The following is a 19,375-nucleotide window of genomic DNA, read 5'->3' on the forward strand; positions in this document are numbered from 1 at the left end:
CGCTTTCCCACACATCTATCTTCACTAAAAGCCATGATTGCATGGAACTCCCTTCCATCTTATATAGCGCAAGTGAACAGCAAACCTGGTTTCAGAAAACAAATAAAGCAACACCTCACGGCACAATGCCTCTCCCCTATCTGACCTGCTTGTTGTGTGTACTATATGTACTGACATGTACATGTAACTGATAGATGGACACACACGCACACTACATGTTAATGTTTTCAATGTATGCAAATTGTAAAGTATTTTGTCTGTAATGTCTTTTTAGTTACACGTCGGACCCCAGTAAGACTAGCTGTCACCACTGCCGTCGGCTAATGGGGATCCTAATAAAATCAACAACAAAAAACTGCTCCAAATAAGCATTGGCTGGAGGAGAAAAGTTCTTGCACTTAGAGTCAATCTTTTCTCTTTCTGAAAGCGTTTGGAACTGTGTGTGGGGGTTTGGACCATTTTCGGGAAAGAGATTGTGACTGTTTCTGGAAATATAATAAGCCTGATTGATAGTTTAATAAAACCAAGGGGAGTTGTAACAATAATCCACTGGGGAAATATGATGTGTTGAAACATTTTCAGCTTCACTGCATCTGATTAGCCATATTGCCAAGTGCTGATTTAACGTTGACTGACTGTAGTCTGTGTCAGTGTGATAAACTGCCAAAGGGACAGATTAGACCAGATCAGACCAGATTGAAGTTGTTTTTATTTATATTTAAGTCAGAGTGATTACTGATACCATATCGTCTCCCATTCTGCACACTATAACTCAAAATACAAACAAAGTCATACTGCATTCATTTCTGAAATGAAATGTCCTCAACTCAAGCACCCATGAAGCTATATGTGGTCCAACTTTACATTACATAGACCTTATGTCATAGTAATAACTATGTCATTAATTACACAATTCTTCCTGACAATGCATCCTGAGCAGGAAAACTTCTGGGTCATTGTCAGAAAAAAACTCTTGACCCTGGTTATTAGAATAACCAGAGCATCCCTACGCCATTCACAGGTGTCCGGTCCCGGGCTGTGGCGGTCAGGGTCATGTGACAGGGAAGTACGCATCTCACCGCAGTGCATCAGGCTGCCCCCTAGCGGCCAAGCGGCAGAAGGACGGTTACATGAACGGCTCCCAGTTCACATGGAAGGCTGGGAAGACAGACGGCATGTCCTGTCCCACCCCGGGCTGTGACGGCTCGGGTCACGTCAGTGGGAGCTTCCTCACACATCGGAGGTGGGTCTGTGTCCTGCATCAATATTTGATCATCATCCTCTCTTTCTCTCTTCCTTGAAGTAATCACTGATCTGACGGGATCTGTGAAAGCTAGTGGAGCCAATGCTTCACTCATCCAGTCAGGTTTTGTGTGTGTGTTTAAATAAAATATGCACTACTTGTATGTATGTCAAAAAATGTCCTATTTTCTAAAATGTTCCCCAAGTTTGTCGGGCTGTCCGCGTGCCACCTCTGCCATGAAGAAAGCCAGACTGTCTGGACTGTCTGAAATGCTAACGATAAAACAGCGCACCAGCAACGGTAATGACTGTCACCGCTCACTCACACAATGGAGCCAATTAGGAGTGTGTATGCGTAATGAGCTACTGAGTGAAATCCCAATCTGACATACAGAGCCAACCAGGAGTGTGTGTGTATGCGTAATGATCTACTGAGTCGAATCCCAATCTGATATAAAGAGCCAATCAGGAGTCGGTACACGTAATGAGCTACTGAGTAGAATCCAAATCTTACATAAAGAGCCAGTCAGGATTGGGTGTGTGTAATTTTTATTTGTATTTTTATTTAACCTTTATTTAACTAGGCAAGTCAGTTAAGAACAAATTCTTATTTACAATGGCGGCCTAGGAACAGTGGGTTAACTGCCTTGTTCAGTGGCAGAACGACAGATTTTTACCTTGTCAGCTCGGGGATTCGATCTAGCAACCTTTCGGTGACTGGCCAACGCTCTAACCACTAGGTAATGAGCCACTGAGTAGAATCCCATTCTGACATAAAGAACCAATCAGGAGTGTGTATGTGTAATGAGCTACTGAGTGGAACCCCAATCTGAAATAAAGGGTACAGGATTGCCATACAGCCCCTGAGCTAGCAAACTGGCTAGCAAACTAGCCAGTGACAATTAGTGTATAAGAGACCATCCCTCTGCCTCTATCACACATCTCATTCACCCACCACTGACACTTGAAATTTGAAATATTGTGAAATCATTTGAAATATTTAGTTGGGCTTTGGGTGGGTGGCAGGTGTCCAATAATTGTTTACTGTATAATATTTTTAAGGAATCGAAAATGAGGAAGAAATTAAACAGCTGGATGAAGAAATCAAAGATTTAAGTGAATCAAATTCACAAGTGGAAGCAGATATGATCAAACTTAGAACACAGGTAAGTCAGTAGTACTATGCCATCTGTTTACTTGAAGATTTGACTCATTTCATGCTTACCTTTCAGTTTCTACCCATTGTGGCACATCATTCTGCTATTGTCAGCACTCATATAATGGTAATGTGTACTACAATGAAGTGTGTAATTCATTGTTGTACAGCATTCACCAAAATGAATCTACCATCTGCTAAAAAGGTTACCAGAAAAGTTACTCCAGTTTAGAAAAAGCTGTCCAATTTTCATTCATGATCTACCATCATCGAGATAAATCCCAGTATATCTCACATCTGGGAGAATGCAGTGTAACAAAGTGGGGGATTCCTAATTATAAAGCACTATACCTCTGTGAGTGCCTGCATGCCAAACAGAGAGAGCATAGTCACTCACAGCCAACAAAGGGAAGCACCCTGTCCCCACTAACAGGAACAGGAGCAGCAGCTTCCACAGCTTGTATGAAAGGGTTCCTTCCTAAAGAACTATTTGTGTCTGTGAGTTGCAGAAGCTACACATCAGTATCAAGGAAGTATCAAACACTCCAGGAGGAGAGGAAAGAGAGAAGCTTCACAATATTTATGTTCACCTACAGTTTGCCTTTTTCAGATTGCATGCAAGTTTGATATCATTTTGAAATACCGTCTGTTTTCCAACTTGTAGTACATCTTTGGAACTGAATTGTACTGTATGTGCATTGAAGGCGCATGGCCTATTTGTTGGAATACACCCCACAGACTTTTAGTACATTTGAGTGAGTGTCAGTGTGTTGAATATCATCTGTCCATGCTTCATTGCTCTTCACCTGTGTTGCTCTGTTGCGGTTACATCCATCTCTCCGTGTGATGATGTCATAGACATGGCTGCACGCCAGCCAATCAGCAGTGAGTTGTGACATGTCTGAGGTAGGCCGCTGCCCGTGTTATGTGAACTGTGAACTGCACCCTGTGTGCTCCACTGTAACAACCAGAGGTAAAGAAGCACTACCTTTACGGTAACCTTCTTCTTCTCTCACTCTCCCCCCCATTCCCTAGATTACCACAATGGAGTCTAATCTGAAGTCAATAGAGGAAGAAAACAAGGTGATTGAACATGAAAATGAATCTCTCCTGCATGAGCTGGCCGGCCTCAGCCAGACACTGATTAACACTTTAGCTAATATCCAGCTCCCTCATATGGTAAGGGAACACCAAGCACGGCAGTCGGGCAAGTTCCTATAAGCAAACATACTGTAGCATATGAGTTGATTCATTTACATACTCATCTATGTACAGTATTTATCTTTTCATTTCTGTGAAGCCCATAAGGTTCCAGTGGTTGTGCATGCTGAGTTGAGCAGGGGCTTTCCAAGCCTAGATCAATGGAAAATAAGAGTATTCCTAATTTTAGCCAAACTGAAAAGGGGAAGTTTTATATGAGGCGTGTGTTATGAATTATAGAGAGATTAGACAATCAGTTTCAAACAAAGGAGTTAACAGTGCTTGACTTGGTCAGGAGCTCACCAGAGCTGAGTACCGGCACCTAAAGATTTTTACTGCTTGAGTAAAGTACTGACATCTACCTGTTAACAGTGAAATGAAAACTTAAGTCTCTACCACTTTGGCTCTCTGTCTATAGCTATAGGCTACTATGTTTGTAAATTCAACAAACTTACTTGTTGAGCTATCATGGATTTTCATAGTACAGTACATGCTATAATTGCAGGTCTGTATTTACTGTAGTGCTAAATGTATTTAAGGCATGTCAAAAACAGCTTTTCTCCATAAGCATCCATTAGATTATTTTCTTATAGTCTTCAGAAGAAAAGGAAAAAATAGCACTGGTCCAAGAACTATGAATGATGCCTATGTCAATCACAAATTAAAATCTTGGCATTTTTTTATTCTTAAAACTCTATCTCCTTATCTTAAAATGTGTAACTTTTGTGTGTAAACACAATACGACATCATTCCAGAGGCTGTGATCATTCTGACTATGTTGTGAGCTGGATTCAGTTGCTGGCCCAATTCGCTATGTTTTCTTCTGTTTTGCCTCTATTTATTTCACATATCAATTGTGTCAGATGTTCTGTTGGTGCTGTAGCGCAAATGCTACCACCTAGGGATTGTTTGAGAGAGTACCAGTAACTAGGTAGCAACTAACAGTAACTAACCTTTTCCCCCATAGAAACCGCTGGCACACAAAGAGGCTTCCATTAGAAATAACAGCTGCTTACAGATGCATCAGAGAGTAAGACAATCATTCATCATATTCTTACTCTAACACTGCTTTTCTTTCTGTTAATCCTTCTCCTTGTTTCCTCATCAGGGCACTGTATGAAAGACTGGGCCTGTGTTTTGTGCAATCATGTTACATAGCAAGATGTTCTCCTGTATTTTAAGCTTTATCCAGAAATGGAAATTAAACAAAAAATTAAAGCAATTGTCTGAGGATAGTGCTGGACCATCTGACAAGAAAAGGGTACAGTTTGATGAAAAACCGCAAAACACAGGGCCCTAATTATTGTACCATCAAAACACAGGGCCCTAATTATTGTACCATCAAAACACAGGGCCCTAATTATTGTACCATCAAAACACAGGGCACTAATTATTGTACCATCAAAACACAGGGCCCTAATTATTGTACCATCAAAACACAGGGCACTAATTATAGTGTCATCAAAACACAGGGCCCTAATGACAGAAACATCAAAACACAGGGCCCAAAATATAGTTTAATTAAAACACAGGGCCCTAATGATAGTATCATTAAAACACAGGGCCCTAATGATAGTATCATTAAAACACAGGGCCCTAATGACAGAAACATCAAAACACAGGGCCCGAAATATAGTTTAATTAAAACACAGGGCCCTAATGATAGTATCATTACAACACAGGGCCCTAATGATAGTATCATTAAAACACAGGGCCCTAATGATAGTATCATTAAAACACAGGGCCCTAATGATAGTATCATTAAAACACAGGGCCCTAATGATAGTATCATTAAAACACAGGGCCCTAATGATAGAAACATCAAAACACAGGGCCCTAATGACAGAAACACCAAAACACAGGGCCCTAATGATAGAAACATCAAAACACAGGGCCCTAATGATAGTATCATTAAAACACAGGGCCCTAATGATAGAAACATCAAAACACAGGGCCCTAATGATAGAAACATCAAAACACAGGGCCCGAAATATAGTTTAATTAAAACACAGGGACCGAAATATAGTTGAATTAAAACACAGGGCCCTAATGATAGTATCATTAAAACACAGGGCCCTAATGACAGAAACATCAAATTACAGGGCCCAAAATATAGTTTAATTAAAACACAGGGCCCTAATTATTGTACCATCAAAACACAGGGCACTAATTATAGTGTCATCAAAACACAGGGCACTAATTATAGTGTCATCAAAACACAGGGCCCTAATGACAGAAACATCAAAACACAGGGCCCGAAATATAGTTTAATTAAAACACAGGGCCCTAATGATAGTATCATTAAAACACAGGGCCCTAATGATAGTATCATTAAAACACAGGGCCCTAATGACAGAAACATCAAAACACAGGGCCCGAAATATAGTTTAATTAAAACACAGGGCCCTAATGATAGTATCATTAAAACACAGGGCCCTAATGATTGTATCATTAAAACACAGGGCCCTAATGATAGTATCATTAAAACACAGGGCCCTAATGATAGTATCATTAAAACACAGGGCCCTAATGATAGTATCATTAAAACACAGGGCCCTAATGATAGAAACATCAAAACACAGGGCCCTAATGACAGAAACATCAAAACACAGGGCCCTAATGATAGAAACATCAAAACACAGGGCCCTAATGATAGTATCATTAAAACACAGGGCCCTAATGATAGAAACCTCAAAACACAGGGCCCTAATGATAGAAACATCAAAACACAGGGCCCGAAATATAGTTTAATTAAAACACAGAGCCCGAAATATAGTTTAATTAAAACACAGGGCCCGAAATATAGTTTAATTAAAACACAGGGCCCTAATGATAGTATCATTAAAACACAGGGCCCTAATGACAGAAACATCAAATTACAGGGCCCAAAATATAGTTTAATTAAAACACAGGGCCCTAATTATTGTACCATCAAAACACAGGGCACTAATTATAGTGTCATCAAAACACAGGGCACTAATTATAGTGTCATCAAAACACAGGGCCCTAATGACAGAAACATCAAAACACAGGGCCCGAAATATAGTTTAATTAAAACACAGGGCCCTAATGATAGTATCATTAAAACACAGGGCCCTAATGATAGTATCATTAAAACACAGGGCCCTAATGACAGAAACATCAAAACACAGGGCCCGAAATATAGTTTAATTAAAACACAGGGCCCTAATGATAGTATCATTAAAACACAGGGCCCTAATGATTGTATCATTAAAACACAGGGCCCTAATGATAGTATCATTAAAACACAGGGCCCTAATGATAGTATCATTAAAACACAGGGCCCTAATGATAGTATCATTAAAACACAGGGCCCTAATGATAGAAACATCAAAACACAGGGCCCTAATGACAGAAACATCAAAACACAGGGCCCTAATGATAGAAACATCAAAACACAGGGCCCTAATGATAGTATCATTAAAACACAGGGCCCTAATGATAGAAACCTCAAAACACAGGGCCCTAATGATAGAAACATCAAAACACAGGGCCCGAAATATAGTTTAATTAAAACACAGAGCCCGAAATATAGTTTAATTAAAACACAGGGCCCGAAATATAGTTTAATTAAAACACAGGGCCCTAATGATAGTATCATTAAAACACAGGGCCCTAATGACAGAAACATCAAAACACAGGCCCCGAAATATAGTTTAATTAAAACACAGGGCCCTAATGATAGTATCATCAAAACACAGGGCCCTAATGACAGAAACATCAAAACACAGGGCCCGAAATATAGTTTAATTAAAACACAGGGCCCTAATGATAGCATCATCAAACCGCAGGGCCCTAATGATACTATCATTAAAACACAGGGCCCTAATGATAGTATCATCAAAACACAGGGCTCTAATTATAGCATCATCAAAACACAGGGTCCTAATGATAGTATCATCAAAACACAGGGCCCTAATGATAGTATCATCAAAACACAGGGCCCTAATGATATTATCATCAAAATACAGGGCCCTAATGATAGTATCATCAAAACACAGGGCTTTAAAACTTCTCTGGGATATGTGGGACGCTAGTGTCCCACCTAACCAACAGCCAGTTGCAACAGAAATCTCATCATTTAAATTCCTCAAACATACAAGTATTATACACCATTTTAAAGATAAACTTCTTGTTAATTCAGCCACTGTGTCAGATTTCAAAAAGGCTGTACGGCGAAAGCACACCTTGCGATTATGTTTGGTCAGCGCCAAGTCACAGAAAAACATACAGCCATTTTCCAAAGAAGGAGAGGTGTCACAAAACTCAGAAATAGTGTTATAAATATTCACTTACCTTTGATGATCTTCATCGGAATGCACTCACAGGAATCCCAGTTCCACAATAAATGTTTGATTTGTTCGATAAAGTCCATAATTTATGTCCAATACCTCCTTTGTGTTCGCGTGTTTAGCCCAGTAATCCAAATGCACAGTGCGTGAGCAATTAGTTCAGACGAAAAATTTAAAAAAAGTTATATTACAGTTCGTAGAAACATTTCAAGCGATGTATGGAATCAATCTTTAGGATGTTTTTATCATAAACCTTCAATAATGTTTCAACTAGACAATTCCTTTGTCTTTAGAAATGAAAAGGAACAGAGCTCGCTCTCACGGCCGCATGCCTGACTCAGCTCATGGCATTCTGCCAGACCTCTTAGTCAAACAGTTCTTATTCTTTCCCCCTTCACAGTAGAAGCCTAAAACAAGGTTCTAAAGATTGTTAACATCTAGTGGAAGCCTTAGGAAGTGCAATATGACCCCATAGACACTGTATATTGGATAGGCAAAGACTTGAAAACCTACAAACCTCAGATTTCCCACTTCCTGGTTGGATTTTTTTCTCAGGTTTTTGCCTGCCACATGAGTTCTGTTATACTCACAGACATCATTCAAACAGTTTTTTAAACTTTAGAGTGTTTTCTATCCACAGCTATTAATTATATGCATATTCTAGCTTTTGGGGCTGAGTAGCAGGCAGTTTACTCTGGACACCTTATTCATCCAAGCTACTCAATACTGACCCCCTTCCCAAAGAAGTTAATGATAGTATCATCAAAACAAAGGGCCTTAATGATAATATCATCAAAACACAGGGCCTTAATGATAGTATCATCAAAACACAGGGCCTTAATGATAATATCATCAAAACACAGTGCCCTAATGATAGTATCATCAAAGGCACCATAATAGAGTCAGCAGATTTAGTTCTCTGTCTTGTTCAGAAACTCTCCCATTCATGTCCTTATGTCTTTCCCATGTCCATCTTTATTTCATTCTTATGACCATTTATTTTCCCCAGTCTTCCTGATTCCCTTCCAATCCTGAATTTTCCTTTATTACAGTCTTTCTAACCTCAATGATCATCTATTTGAATGGCAAAATCTTGTTTTAGCCAAGTAAAAGTGCACTTGTTGGTTGCAAAGTGTATAAACATAAAATGTGTATAGACACTGCAGCATGACCCTCTCTTCCCAATGTGGACGTCACTGCATGACATCTTTCTCTGTGTTGATCATCTTTGTCTAAGACCACTACTTCTCAGCCTTTTCCCTTATTTATATCTCAGCCTTATTTTTAGAACAATCAAATATGAAGGCACTTTCACAGGGCTAGTTTAGAGAATAGTTTGTTTCAAGTGGTTTTATTATCTATGGTTCGATTTTTTTGTTAAAACAGCTGTTTGTAAGTCTTAGCTCCTCAAAGGATGATTTTAGACAGTTATTTTCTGGCCTGTCTTCTGTTCTCTGTTCATCACTCCTTATTCTTATGATCTCACCTTTCTGCTGTTGTTGAAATGTTCCACAGGAGCCGATCAGCGATCAGAACTTTGATGCTTATGTGACCACTCTAACAGACATGTACACTAACCAGGAGCATTACCAGAGTCCAGAGAACAAAGCCCTGCTGGAAAACATCAAACAAGCGGTGCAAGGAATCCAAGCGTAACCCAGCCCGCTACCAAGCCCAGCAAATGACAGAGCATCTTCTCAAAGAGGAGTGAAAGAAATCACCATTCGCAGGAAAGAGCTTGAAGTGACATGATAGGATGATGCCTCATGGTTTGCTGCTGTAACGTAGCATACAGTGTTACATATTGATTTTCGTTCTTAAAAAAATAAACGTTATGCTTAGAAAAATTCATAATGAGTTTTCTTTTTGGTCTTGCTTTGAAGAAAAATAATAATAAATGACAAAATAGTTTTTGAAAACATTCACCTTTTGTACGTTTTCATACTGTATGAGCTGACATAGTGTGATGTAATGTTTCTAACTGCTCATGTATGCACATTGTTTGTGTATATTTCTGAACAGTAAGCTGTATAACATAAGACATTAGTTCCTTTCAGTGCTTGATGAAGCATCTTAGATGAAGAAGCTGCACTGGACAGTGAAAAAAAAAGTTTCAAAAAAATGGGGGAACTGCACGGAGGTAGCTACTTTTCAATGATGTTTTCCTCAATGGATGACTTTGGAATTCTAAAGATGTTTGTTTTTTCTTGTTTGCAGATTGTTGAATAGCAAGACTTGGTTGCAAATGACTTTATTTTTAACAATGCTTGAAAAATTCTTTGTCTTTAAAAAAAAAGTTTGGTAGCTATAGGTGGGGGCATTTTTTATGTGTTGGAAATGAGTATGGAAAGAAACTGACTTGATGGTTGTATGAATGTAACAGTTTATTGTAAACATCATGACACGGAAACACAATGGTGAAAATCCCATTATCTAGAAAGTACTATTTGCTCTTGATATGTTGTGTTTGTAGATACCCATTGGTGATATATAATGGCAATAGAGTATGCAGGAGTCATTCTAGAATTTAGTATTTAGTTCTGTTTAAAATTTCGAAACTTCTGTTGCTAGAATCGGGCAATGTCTCAGCAATATATATCTAAATCATATGTTTATAGATATGGGATGCAATCTACAGGAAAAAAATATTTGGTTATATGCAATGACTTGTTTATAAACATAGGGGTGGAGGAACAAATTAATCTTTTTACTATATATAAAATAAAATGTTTTATATAAATCTTTTAATTACAAAGAAAGTATTTAAAAAATGTTGAACATTCAGTTTTAAAGATGAAAGATGCTTGATGAGTTCCACTCTCTTTACAGACAATTTTGCACATAAGGGACACCTTTGTTTCCATGTTCTGATGTTTCTACAGAAACTCAAGCAGTACCTGAGAGCCTACCGGAGGGTGACAAAGGTTTTGTAAACAGTATTTATACTAAAGTATGAGAGAGAGCGGGACTTACAGGGTCATTGTCCCCACTTGCCAGTAGACTATTTGCACTTGTCTTAGAGATAGTATCCTAACATGCGGCAGCGTGCAATGTCCAGGTGTTCCTTTGGCACACGATTGGAGCAAATAACTGCTAAGAGCCACTAGGTGATGAATTAGTACCACTGAACGAGACTACAGGGATTTGAATCAGAAATTACGATTATAACCATACAAGTAATACTGTATAATCAAATGGTCAAACAATGATGCTATTTCATTTTGGTATGTTATATGAATATTAACTAATCCCCAGCAGCACTTTATATCTAATCACTGTACAAATTAAATAGTCAATCAATTAAAGGTAAAAAAGAAAGAGGAAGTAAAAAGAGGTTGTTTCCCCATTAGGCTTGGAGAGTGGGAAATTCACTCTTCTAGTTGACTCTTCTGCTCTGAATGAGGTGATGCAGTTTTATGTCTGTATGCGGCCCCTCTTTATGTTGTGGTATTAGTTGTTAGCGACCATGTGCAGAATTGGCCTTCTTGAAAGCTAATGCAAAGGTGCTTGTCATTCACCTGATCTTGTCTATTGTACTTTTACGTCCTCTTTAGGGCTCCATCGTCAATGACTGCATACAGTATGCCTTTCTCCACAGCATCGTGTCTGCAGATTTTTGACAATATAGTAATGCTTTCAGTAGAGTAATACCTAGTATCAGTTTTTGAATTCATTTTCATTATCAGTACAATTGAACGGGATTTAAAGCACAAACCGGCTGCTCATCTACCATTAGTACATAATATCAAATTTGAGAAAAGTTATCTGTGACTATTTACATAGGGAACACAAAAGGTGTCACATATTAGAATGCTGAATTTTCATATAAATTATTGTGAATTCATCAGAGTTTATTTATTATAACTTATTCATTTTGAGGTTGATTTAAGTAATCATGAACAAAAACAGGATTTTGTACAAACTATTGTGCTCTCTGTGGAACTGAAGTTTAATTTATTTTTGTACTACACAGCATGGATTTGTTGACATTTTAATTTTGCTATAAGTGTGTGAGATCACAAGTTGCTGTGATATTTCATTTTTAAATTGTGAACTTTGTACAATTCTTGTCATGCTGGATGTTGACACATCTTACTCTGAATAAAGAAAAAATTGTGTTGCCACAGGCCTGTCAGTTTGATAGTCAGTCATCATTCTTGTTCATGCTCATTCAAAACCCACCATTCTTGGAACAGTAAACATTTTGCGTTCAGTGAACGGCTGCATTAATTCCCATGTTTTTTTAATTTATTCACAAAATAGTTACTGAATTTCACATTCCAGAACAATCCTCAGATGTTTTGCAATAAGAATCAAGCTTACTTAGGATAACGCTTCATGCCATGTGGTAAATGTGGAGTTAATTCAGACCGCTATGAAGTGGAGTGGGTGTTTTGTTACAGGCATATACCTCCCCAGTGTCATACCACATGAAAACCAGAGGATGGCAGCACAGAGCACTGTATATCATCATAGTCCTATGGAAATGTTCTTACCTGTCAGTCGGACTGCAGTTAGAGGGAATCCCCCAATTACCTATAATACAACACAAAATGTATCGAACACCAACCACCATATTCAGAACTACTATTATGAGCTGTAAATACATGGAAAGTAACACAATCATTTGGAGATAAGACTGGGAGTATCAGACATTTCCTGAACTAGTAATAACATCCTTCTTAAACCATATCATAGTATGGCAATGTTTTCCATATTTGGCTGAGAATGGGCCCATCGTCCCATTGTCTGTCCTACATTCCACCCAGCAGGAGACAAACTGGCAACATTTTACGGCATCATTACAGGGTAACTATTGTAATAAAATATTTATAGGTGCATTACAAGCTCAGAAAATTACCTAATTCTTGTGAATAGCAATTTCCTGGAAACTCCAGAAACGTGAGTTAGTGTGGTATACATGGTGTACGATGTGTTTATTGAAGAGTACATTGATCAACTTTTAAACAGATGATGTATAAAGTATAATTTTATTAACCATACTTTCCATTAGGCCTAACTCTACTTTGACATGGTTTCTTGATTGGCTTGCTCCCGGATCCAATATAACTTGTAACACTGCCTTACTTCTCTCTCTCCCTCTGCTTTGAGGGAGGGAGCGGGTCTAAGGCAGCTGAATTCAGCTTTACAATAACTCTGCCGATGTAGTAGTTAGTCTGCGAGAGGGGTAGCTGGCGGTGTGTTCTCTGCGCTGCTGACTCCCTAGCAATGGCGCTGAGGACAAGCCAACTCTTCTCCCCTTTTCTAATCGCGGTAGTACTGATTTTGGTCGCCGTTGGCCCGCAGGCTGTCATTTCTTGTCCAAGCCGGTGTTTATGTTTTCGTACCACCGTGAGATGTATGCATTTAAATCTGGAAACCGTACCTGCTGTCGCTCCATCGACAACCATCCTGTAAGTAACGTTACATTGTATCTGAAGGGAAAGTTTGTAGGCTATGGAGGGAACGGAATGAACGCACGGATTGCTGGACGGATTGCTGGAGGAGTAACAACCAACCCAAGCTCTTTGCAATGGCCATACGATCGCTTATGTTTGTTTTTAAGCCGAATAATTTAAATTGTGTTAATGTATCTATTCTTACCATATTTAATCCACAGTTGAGAATGCAGTATCATAAGAGCTATCCTCTTCTGGAACAGATCACCATTCTGGTTGCCAATATTCAAAGTTGCAATGATGGATTCTGCTATTTATTTTCCAGGTTTATCATACATCTTTCATACAGAGACCAAAATTCCACTAATTTACCATGCCTGATTTTTTTTATACAAGCTTGTTGGTATATCTGAAAGGGGTAGGAGGTTAAAAAAAAACCATGGCAAATTAAAATCCACCTAAAGACCTAGTCATGATTCCTGCATTTTGACAGACCCTGTAACCATTTTTTTTTTTTTTTTACAGTTAACATACCACATATTCTGTCTGAAATGGGAATTATACATATATGCTTGTTCCGGAAACTAGGGCAAAGGCTTCAGACATCAGAGCATAGTCGGAGCCCCTTTTCTTCTTCTTCATCTCCTTCTTCCTTCCTCCGTTGGACGTTTCTGAATCTGTCAGTGTGGAGTGTTGTACGGAGGAAGGCTTTGGAGGGGAAAGCATGTGTCTGTTGGCTCGCAGGACTTTGAAGTAAGCAGCCACCTGTCGCCTTGCCCTGCCGGCCTGCGCTCAGTCTTGTCAGAACATGAATGCGACTGTCCCTGCCTTCCCATTGTTCCACTGTAAATTGTGCACACACTGAACTCAAGCACTCTTTTGAAGGAACGCTTGATTGTGGGGAATATGTATCTCCCTGAATATAAAGTCTGTCTGCATAGCAGATCACATTAAGCCGTATTAAACAGAAATCAGGCTGGATTAAAAGCAGCTCCTTTGAAGGAGAGAAGTGAGTGTGTATGTTTGTGTGTGGGTAGAACCATGTTATGACACCAGTCCTGTGTCATACTTTCTGGAGGCTTTATGGACTCTTATGGAGGCTAAAAATACAACATTTTAATCTAATCCCTTTCTCGTAGCTTAACTAATTTCAGCCACAGTCCCAGGACCAAAACACTGGCCCTTCCAACCTGGGTCAGCTGATGGAAGGCTGTGAGGGCTGGGAGGCCGAGGTGACTGGGTGGGCATGTTGGAGACAGGAGGTATTGTATGTAGAGATTCATTTGGAGAGATGCTGGCTGGCCAAGCCCTGACGGTCTGGGCGTTGCATTCCTTGTCCTGATCTGGCAGTGTGCCCGTCTCTGATGTGAAAATTCCTCCTCATCAGCATTCCACAACCAGGTTCCTCAAAGCTGTGGGAATGTATTTTGTTATTGTTTGAAATCTCAATCTCTATTTCTCCTTTCTCTGTCTCTCAATCTATCTATCTCTCTTTCTCTATATGTCTTCCCTTTTTTCTCTCTCCATCTCTTAAGTTTCTCTCTTCTTCCACAGTATCCCCTTCTCTCTCTCTCTTACTTTCTCCCTCTCTTTCACTCTCCCCCTCTTTCTCTTTCCCATTTTTTCTCTCTCCCTCTCTAAACTTATAAACCCTCCCTAGTTCTCTCCTGTGATGTATTTGATTAGGGGAACATTTTGGTTGGTGCAGGGCAGGGCAGGCAGCTTTGTGCCAGATGCCTGTGTCTCCCCTGAGAGGCCCAGCTGGAGCTGGGGCTGGGGCTCGGGCGGGGGCTGGGGCTGGGGCTGGGGCTGGAGCTGGGGCTGGGGCTGGGGCTGGGGCTGGGGCTGGGGCTGGGGCTGGAGCTGGGGCTGGGGCTGGGGCTGGGGCTGGAGCTGGGGCTGGGGCTGGAGCTGGGGCTGGGGCTGGGGCTGGGGCTGGAGCTGGGGCTGGGGCTGGGGCTGGAGCTGGGGCTGGAGCTGGAGCTGGGGCTGGGGCTGGGGCTGGGGCTGGGGCTGGAGCTGGGGCTGGAGCTGGGGGTGGGGCTGGAGCTGGGGCCGGGGCTGGGGCTGGAGCTCAGACTGACCCCAGTTCTAATGTGGTGTGTGTGTCTAAACGCTCTGAGCCTAGTCATTCTACCCAGTGTGTGTAATGCATGCTTCTCTCCTGATGTCAACCCCTGAAAGAACTCATGGACCCTGGCCCAACCACTCCGGCTAAAAAACATACACACATATTTGTACACTGAATAAGAGAATCTCAAAAAGTAAGTGGCTCATGTGAGATAAGTATCGTTGAACTCTAAACATCTCTCTTCCCTTTACTTCCTGAAGGGAACAGGGGAATACGGTACACCCAGGACCTGTGCTCGATGCTCCCGTTGTTTTAACGTTCAGGGTTTTTCTTTTTTTCCTCCCACCATTGATGTTCCGTATTTATTTTTCAGCTGTTGTCTCTGAGGACTCTGTTTGAGGCATAATAGTAAATGACCCTTCCTCTCTGTAACGACACTGCTGTATTCCTGCTCTGGGATTTCCTAAAATGGAGGAATGATTACTTTCACATTGTCAGCTCTATTTTGCCATCAGCTCTCATGAATCCTCTCAGCCTGTACCGACACACAGGCCCACAGCTGTTGATGCTTATTGTTCCGCTTGCTAATGCTCTGTAAAGGCACATTTTAAGCCATAAAAGACACAAGTAGGGATGGGTATCGTTTAGATTTTAATGGTATTACTACTCTTACCGATACTGCTTATCGATCCAGTACTTTAACGGTATTCTTATCGGTTATTTTCGTTATTTTTTATGAAAAAAAAACCTGACACAAATTAAGAACAGAATTAACATTGCTGTATTTTCTGAAATGTAAAATAAATCAAATAAACAATTATTTACAGCAAAAGAAACAGCAGTGTTTTGAACAAATCACTATTACAGACTCTAATGTTGTGATGATGGTAATGTAAAACAAATGAAATAAACAATATTTGCCTGCAAAAGAAAAGACAGTGGTATCGAGCAACATGGGTAAGGCCTGCAGGTAGGCTGCAAAAGGACTAACAGTTCTTAGCAGTTCTTCTGGAGAAAGATCAACATATTTGCCTTCTCTGGCAGAAGTCGGGACCTCTCCTGGTTTATTGTGTTCCCTGCAGTCGAAAATACCCTCTTGCTAGGGGTGGAGGAGGCTTGAGCACAGAGGTAGCTTGTTGCAATGTTTGTGAGGAGGGGCAGAGTAGCTCTCTTCTCCCACCACCACATCACAGGATCTTCAGCCATAGGGATGGGAGGCAGGCCTTTGTAGAGCTCAACCTCTAGGTCAACATGCTCGCTGAGGGTGAGGGACGAGGTGTCCTGTTGGATCGTCAACCTCTACTCCCTGTCCTCTGAGAACAGCTCCTCCAAGGCACTCCTTGTTTTGTACAATGGAGGGACTGTCTCCTCCATTTCCTCTCCTTCTCCTTCAGGCTCCTCATCTTGTTGCTGGTGCTCTGTGTCTGTCTGCTCCGGCTACTCTGACAGCCCTGGTGTTGCTCCTGTCACATTGGCCTCAACAGTTGCCTTCCTCAGCCTGTCCCAGGTGGCGTCACTCACCGGCCTCCCTTTAAATCTTAGGTCCATTCCTGTGGCCTCATGCAGGAAGGCTTGAATGTCCTCATCCTGATAGCGCTCGGAGAGGTTCTCCCACACCTTCTCTTTGATGGTTGCTACTAACGTTGTATCTTCATGCTTCACAGTGAAGTTCTCTTCCAGTTTGTGGAGGATTGGTATGATCTGTCCACAGGTGGCACTCTTTTCACATGACAGACACATTGTGTGTGTATAGAGGATTCTCATGAGCTGGACAAACTCCTCAGCCTTATGGAAGTCCTCGTCCTTCAGACAGTCCAGGTTGTCCCAGGTCATTGCTTTTCTCAGTCGTGGGTCCAAGACTGCTGCTTGGATCGCTGGATACTGCTCCATGAATATCTCTATCATTAGATAGAGTTCCATCTGGTCTTGACATCAAGGATGAGTGAGTGTTGCAGAAGGCCTGAAACAACAACAAAAACAACATACATTTAATTACCGCACACTTGAATATTGCATTAAATTGTTAAGTGTGAGAATTTCAAAATAATACATTAATAGATTGAACTGGCTTCTTACCAAGGAGCTGCTGCTTTTCCTTCCAGACTGTTTTGGACATCGAGGATCTCTTGAACCACAGGACCACTGCTCTGATTCGGGCTGCCCATTTATCAATGGAAGTCATTTGGTAGATTTTGTGCGCTGCCAGATTCAATGTGTGTGCAAGCATCCTATTTTTAGGATGTGTAGCCTCTTGATGGCAACATTCATATTGCCAGCATTATCAACAGTCACAGCTACAATCTTGCTCTATCTCAAACTCTTCCAGAATGTCTGAGATCTCCTCTGCAACTACTTCGCCAGTTTGCAATTTGTACACTGCCCTGGTGTGGAGGACCTTCTGTTTTACACTGCCCTGGCTTGTGGTCTGCACTGTAACAGTGAGATAGTGGTCCTGACAGAGGCTGGTCCACCCGTCTGATGGGATGGCCAGCTTTGGCACGTCCTTCAGCTCAGTGATCACATTGGCCTTTTCTACACCACACCAGGTAGGAATGAATGTGTCACTGAGGTAACTCCTGGATGGAGCGGTATATTTGGGGTTGAGTGCCTTGCTCATCTCACTACAGTAAAAAAAGATATCGTTTTCATGTGATGAATTATCATTATTGAATTATTGTGTTGTTGTGTATGGTATTGTGGAGTGATGGGACTAACATACAACCCTTTTATACTCTGTATCCTAAAAATTAATACAATTCAATATATATAGATTTTTAATTTTTTTTTACCAGGTAGGCTAGTTGAGAACAAGTTCTCATTTACAACTGCGACCTGACCAAGATAAAGCAAAGCAGTGCGACACAAACAACAACACAGTGACACATGGAATAAACAAGCAAACAAAATAAACAAGTCAATAACACAATAGAAAAAAATTAAGTCTATATACAGTGTGTGCAAATGGCGTGAGGAGGTAAGGCAATAAATAGGCCATAGTAGCGAGGTAATTACAATTTAGCAGATTAACACTGGAGTCATAAATGAGCAGATGATGATGTGCAAGTAGAGATACTGGTGTGCAAAAGAGCAGAAAAGTAAATAAAAACAATATGGGGATGAGGTAGGTAGATTGGGTGGGCTATTTACAGATGGACTATGTACAGTTGCAGCGATCAGTTAGTTGCTCACATAGCTGATGTTTAAAGTTGGTGAGGGAAATATCTCCAGCTTCAGCAATTTTTGCAATTTGTTCCAGTCACTGGCAGCAGAGAACTGGAAGGAAAGGTGGCTATCGTGACCAGTGAGCTGATCACCACTGTTGCAAAGGGGTGTAGGCCTTTCACTATGAACTTGGTCATGACTAGGTGGCAGTCATTCACCTTCTCCTCAGTCATCCTCCCACTAGCTCCCAGCGTGAAGGGGCTTTGGGCTTGTCTATGGCTTGGACTAGCGGTATTAGAGGGAGGAGTGGGTTGGTTCATTGTGGCTGCAACTTTAACAAAAAAGTTGCAACATCTTTAAATGAGTGATTGAATTTATGAACGCACCCATAGCTAAACAATCAGCTGGCTAATGGTTCCTTTTGATCATGAACCGATGTTCTCATAATTGACTTGACTCCATGTGTGTGCTCTAGACTGCTAGCATACATAGCTAACGTAGATCGGACAACGAGAGATGAGCTACAAGCTAGGCAGTCGAAAACTGTGCTATTCTCTGCCTGTACATGATGCACTTTCCATAGATGTTTGGACAGATTGCTCGTGTTTCCGCCCTTACAAGCAAAAGTCTTGTTGCACTTGTGGCAATGAGCATTGTCAGCATCGACTCTGGTGAAGTGTAACCACACTTTTTAACGTTTAGTTCTCTCCGCCATCGTCACTAGTTAAGAGCAGGGTCTTTCTTGTGTGTGTGTGTGTTCTGTAGCGTGTGAGATCTCTCTTCTGGATTGGGAATAGCGAAAATGCATCATAGATGAATGTCTTCATCTTAC

At 40.8% G+C, this 19,375-nt stretch overlaps 2 protein-coding genes across 9 annotated transcripts in view; both read left to right on the forward strand.

The window, feature by feature from the left end:
* LOC129811479 (myelin transcription factor 1-like protein) overlaps positions 1-12,046 on the forward strand; it is a 174,132-nt gene extending 162,086 nt beyond the window's left edge. For 4 of the 7 annotated variants that reach the window (XM_055862820.1, XM_055862819.1, XM_055862822.1 and 1 more), the window contains exons 18-23: positions 1,022-1,243; positions 1,449-1,543; positions 2,305-2,408; positions 3,434-3,577; positions 4,566-4,628; positions 9,427-12,046. In XM_055862820.1, the coding sequence (XP_055718795.1) occupies positions 1,022-1,243; positions 1,449-1,543; positions 2,305-2,408; positions 3,434-3,577; positions 4,566-4,628; positions 9,427-9,567 (769 nt within the window). In that variant the 3' untranslated portion in view covers positions 9,568-12,046. The remainder of the gene's footprint in view (positions 1-1,021; positions 1,244-1,448; positions 1,544-2,304; positions 2,409-3,433; positions 3,578-4,565; positions 4,629-9,426) is intronic. The other 3 variants (XM_055862824.1, XM_055862823.1, XM_055862825.1) reach the window with 3 other exon arrangements.
* A 964-nt stretch (positions 12,047-13,010) lies between these two features.
* Positions 13,011-19,375, forward strand: part of LOC129811480 (peroxidasin-like) — a 120,535-nt gene continuing 114,170 nt past the window's right edge. The window contains exon 1 of one of the 2 annotated variants that reach the window (XM_055862828.1): positions 13,011-13,325. In XM_055862828.1, coding sequence (XP_055718803.1) covers positions 13,141-13,325 — 185 coding nt within the window. In that variant the 5' untranslated portion in view covers positions 13,011-13,140. The remainder of the gene's footprint in view (positions 13,326-19,375) is intronic. The other variant, XM_055862827.1, reaches the window with a different exon arrangement.

Source organism: Salvelinus fontinalis, chromosome 15, assembly GCF_029448725.1.
Source record: "Salvelinus fontinalis isolate EN_2023a chromosome 15, ASM2944872v1, whole genome shotgun sequence".
Taxonomy (NCBI): Eukaryota; Metazoa; Chordata; class Actinopteri; order Salmoniformes; family Salmonidae; genus Salvelinus; species Salvelinus fontinalis.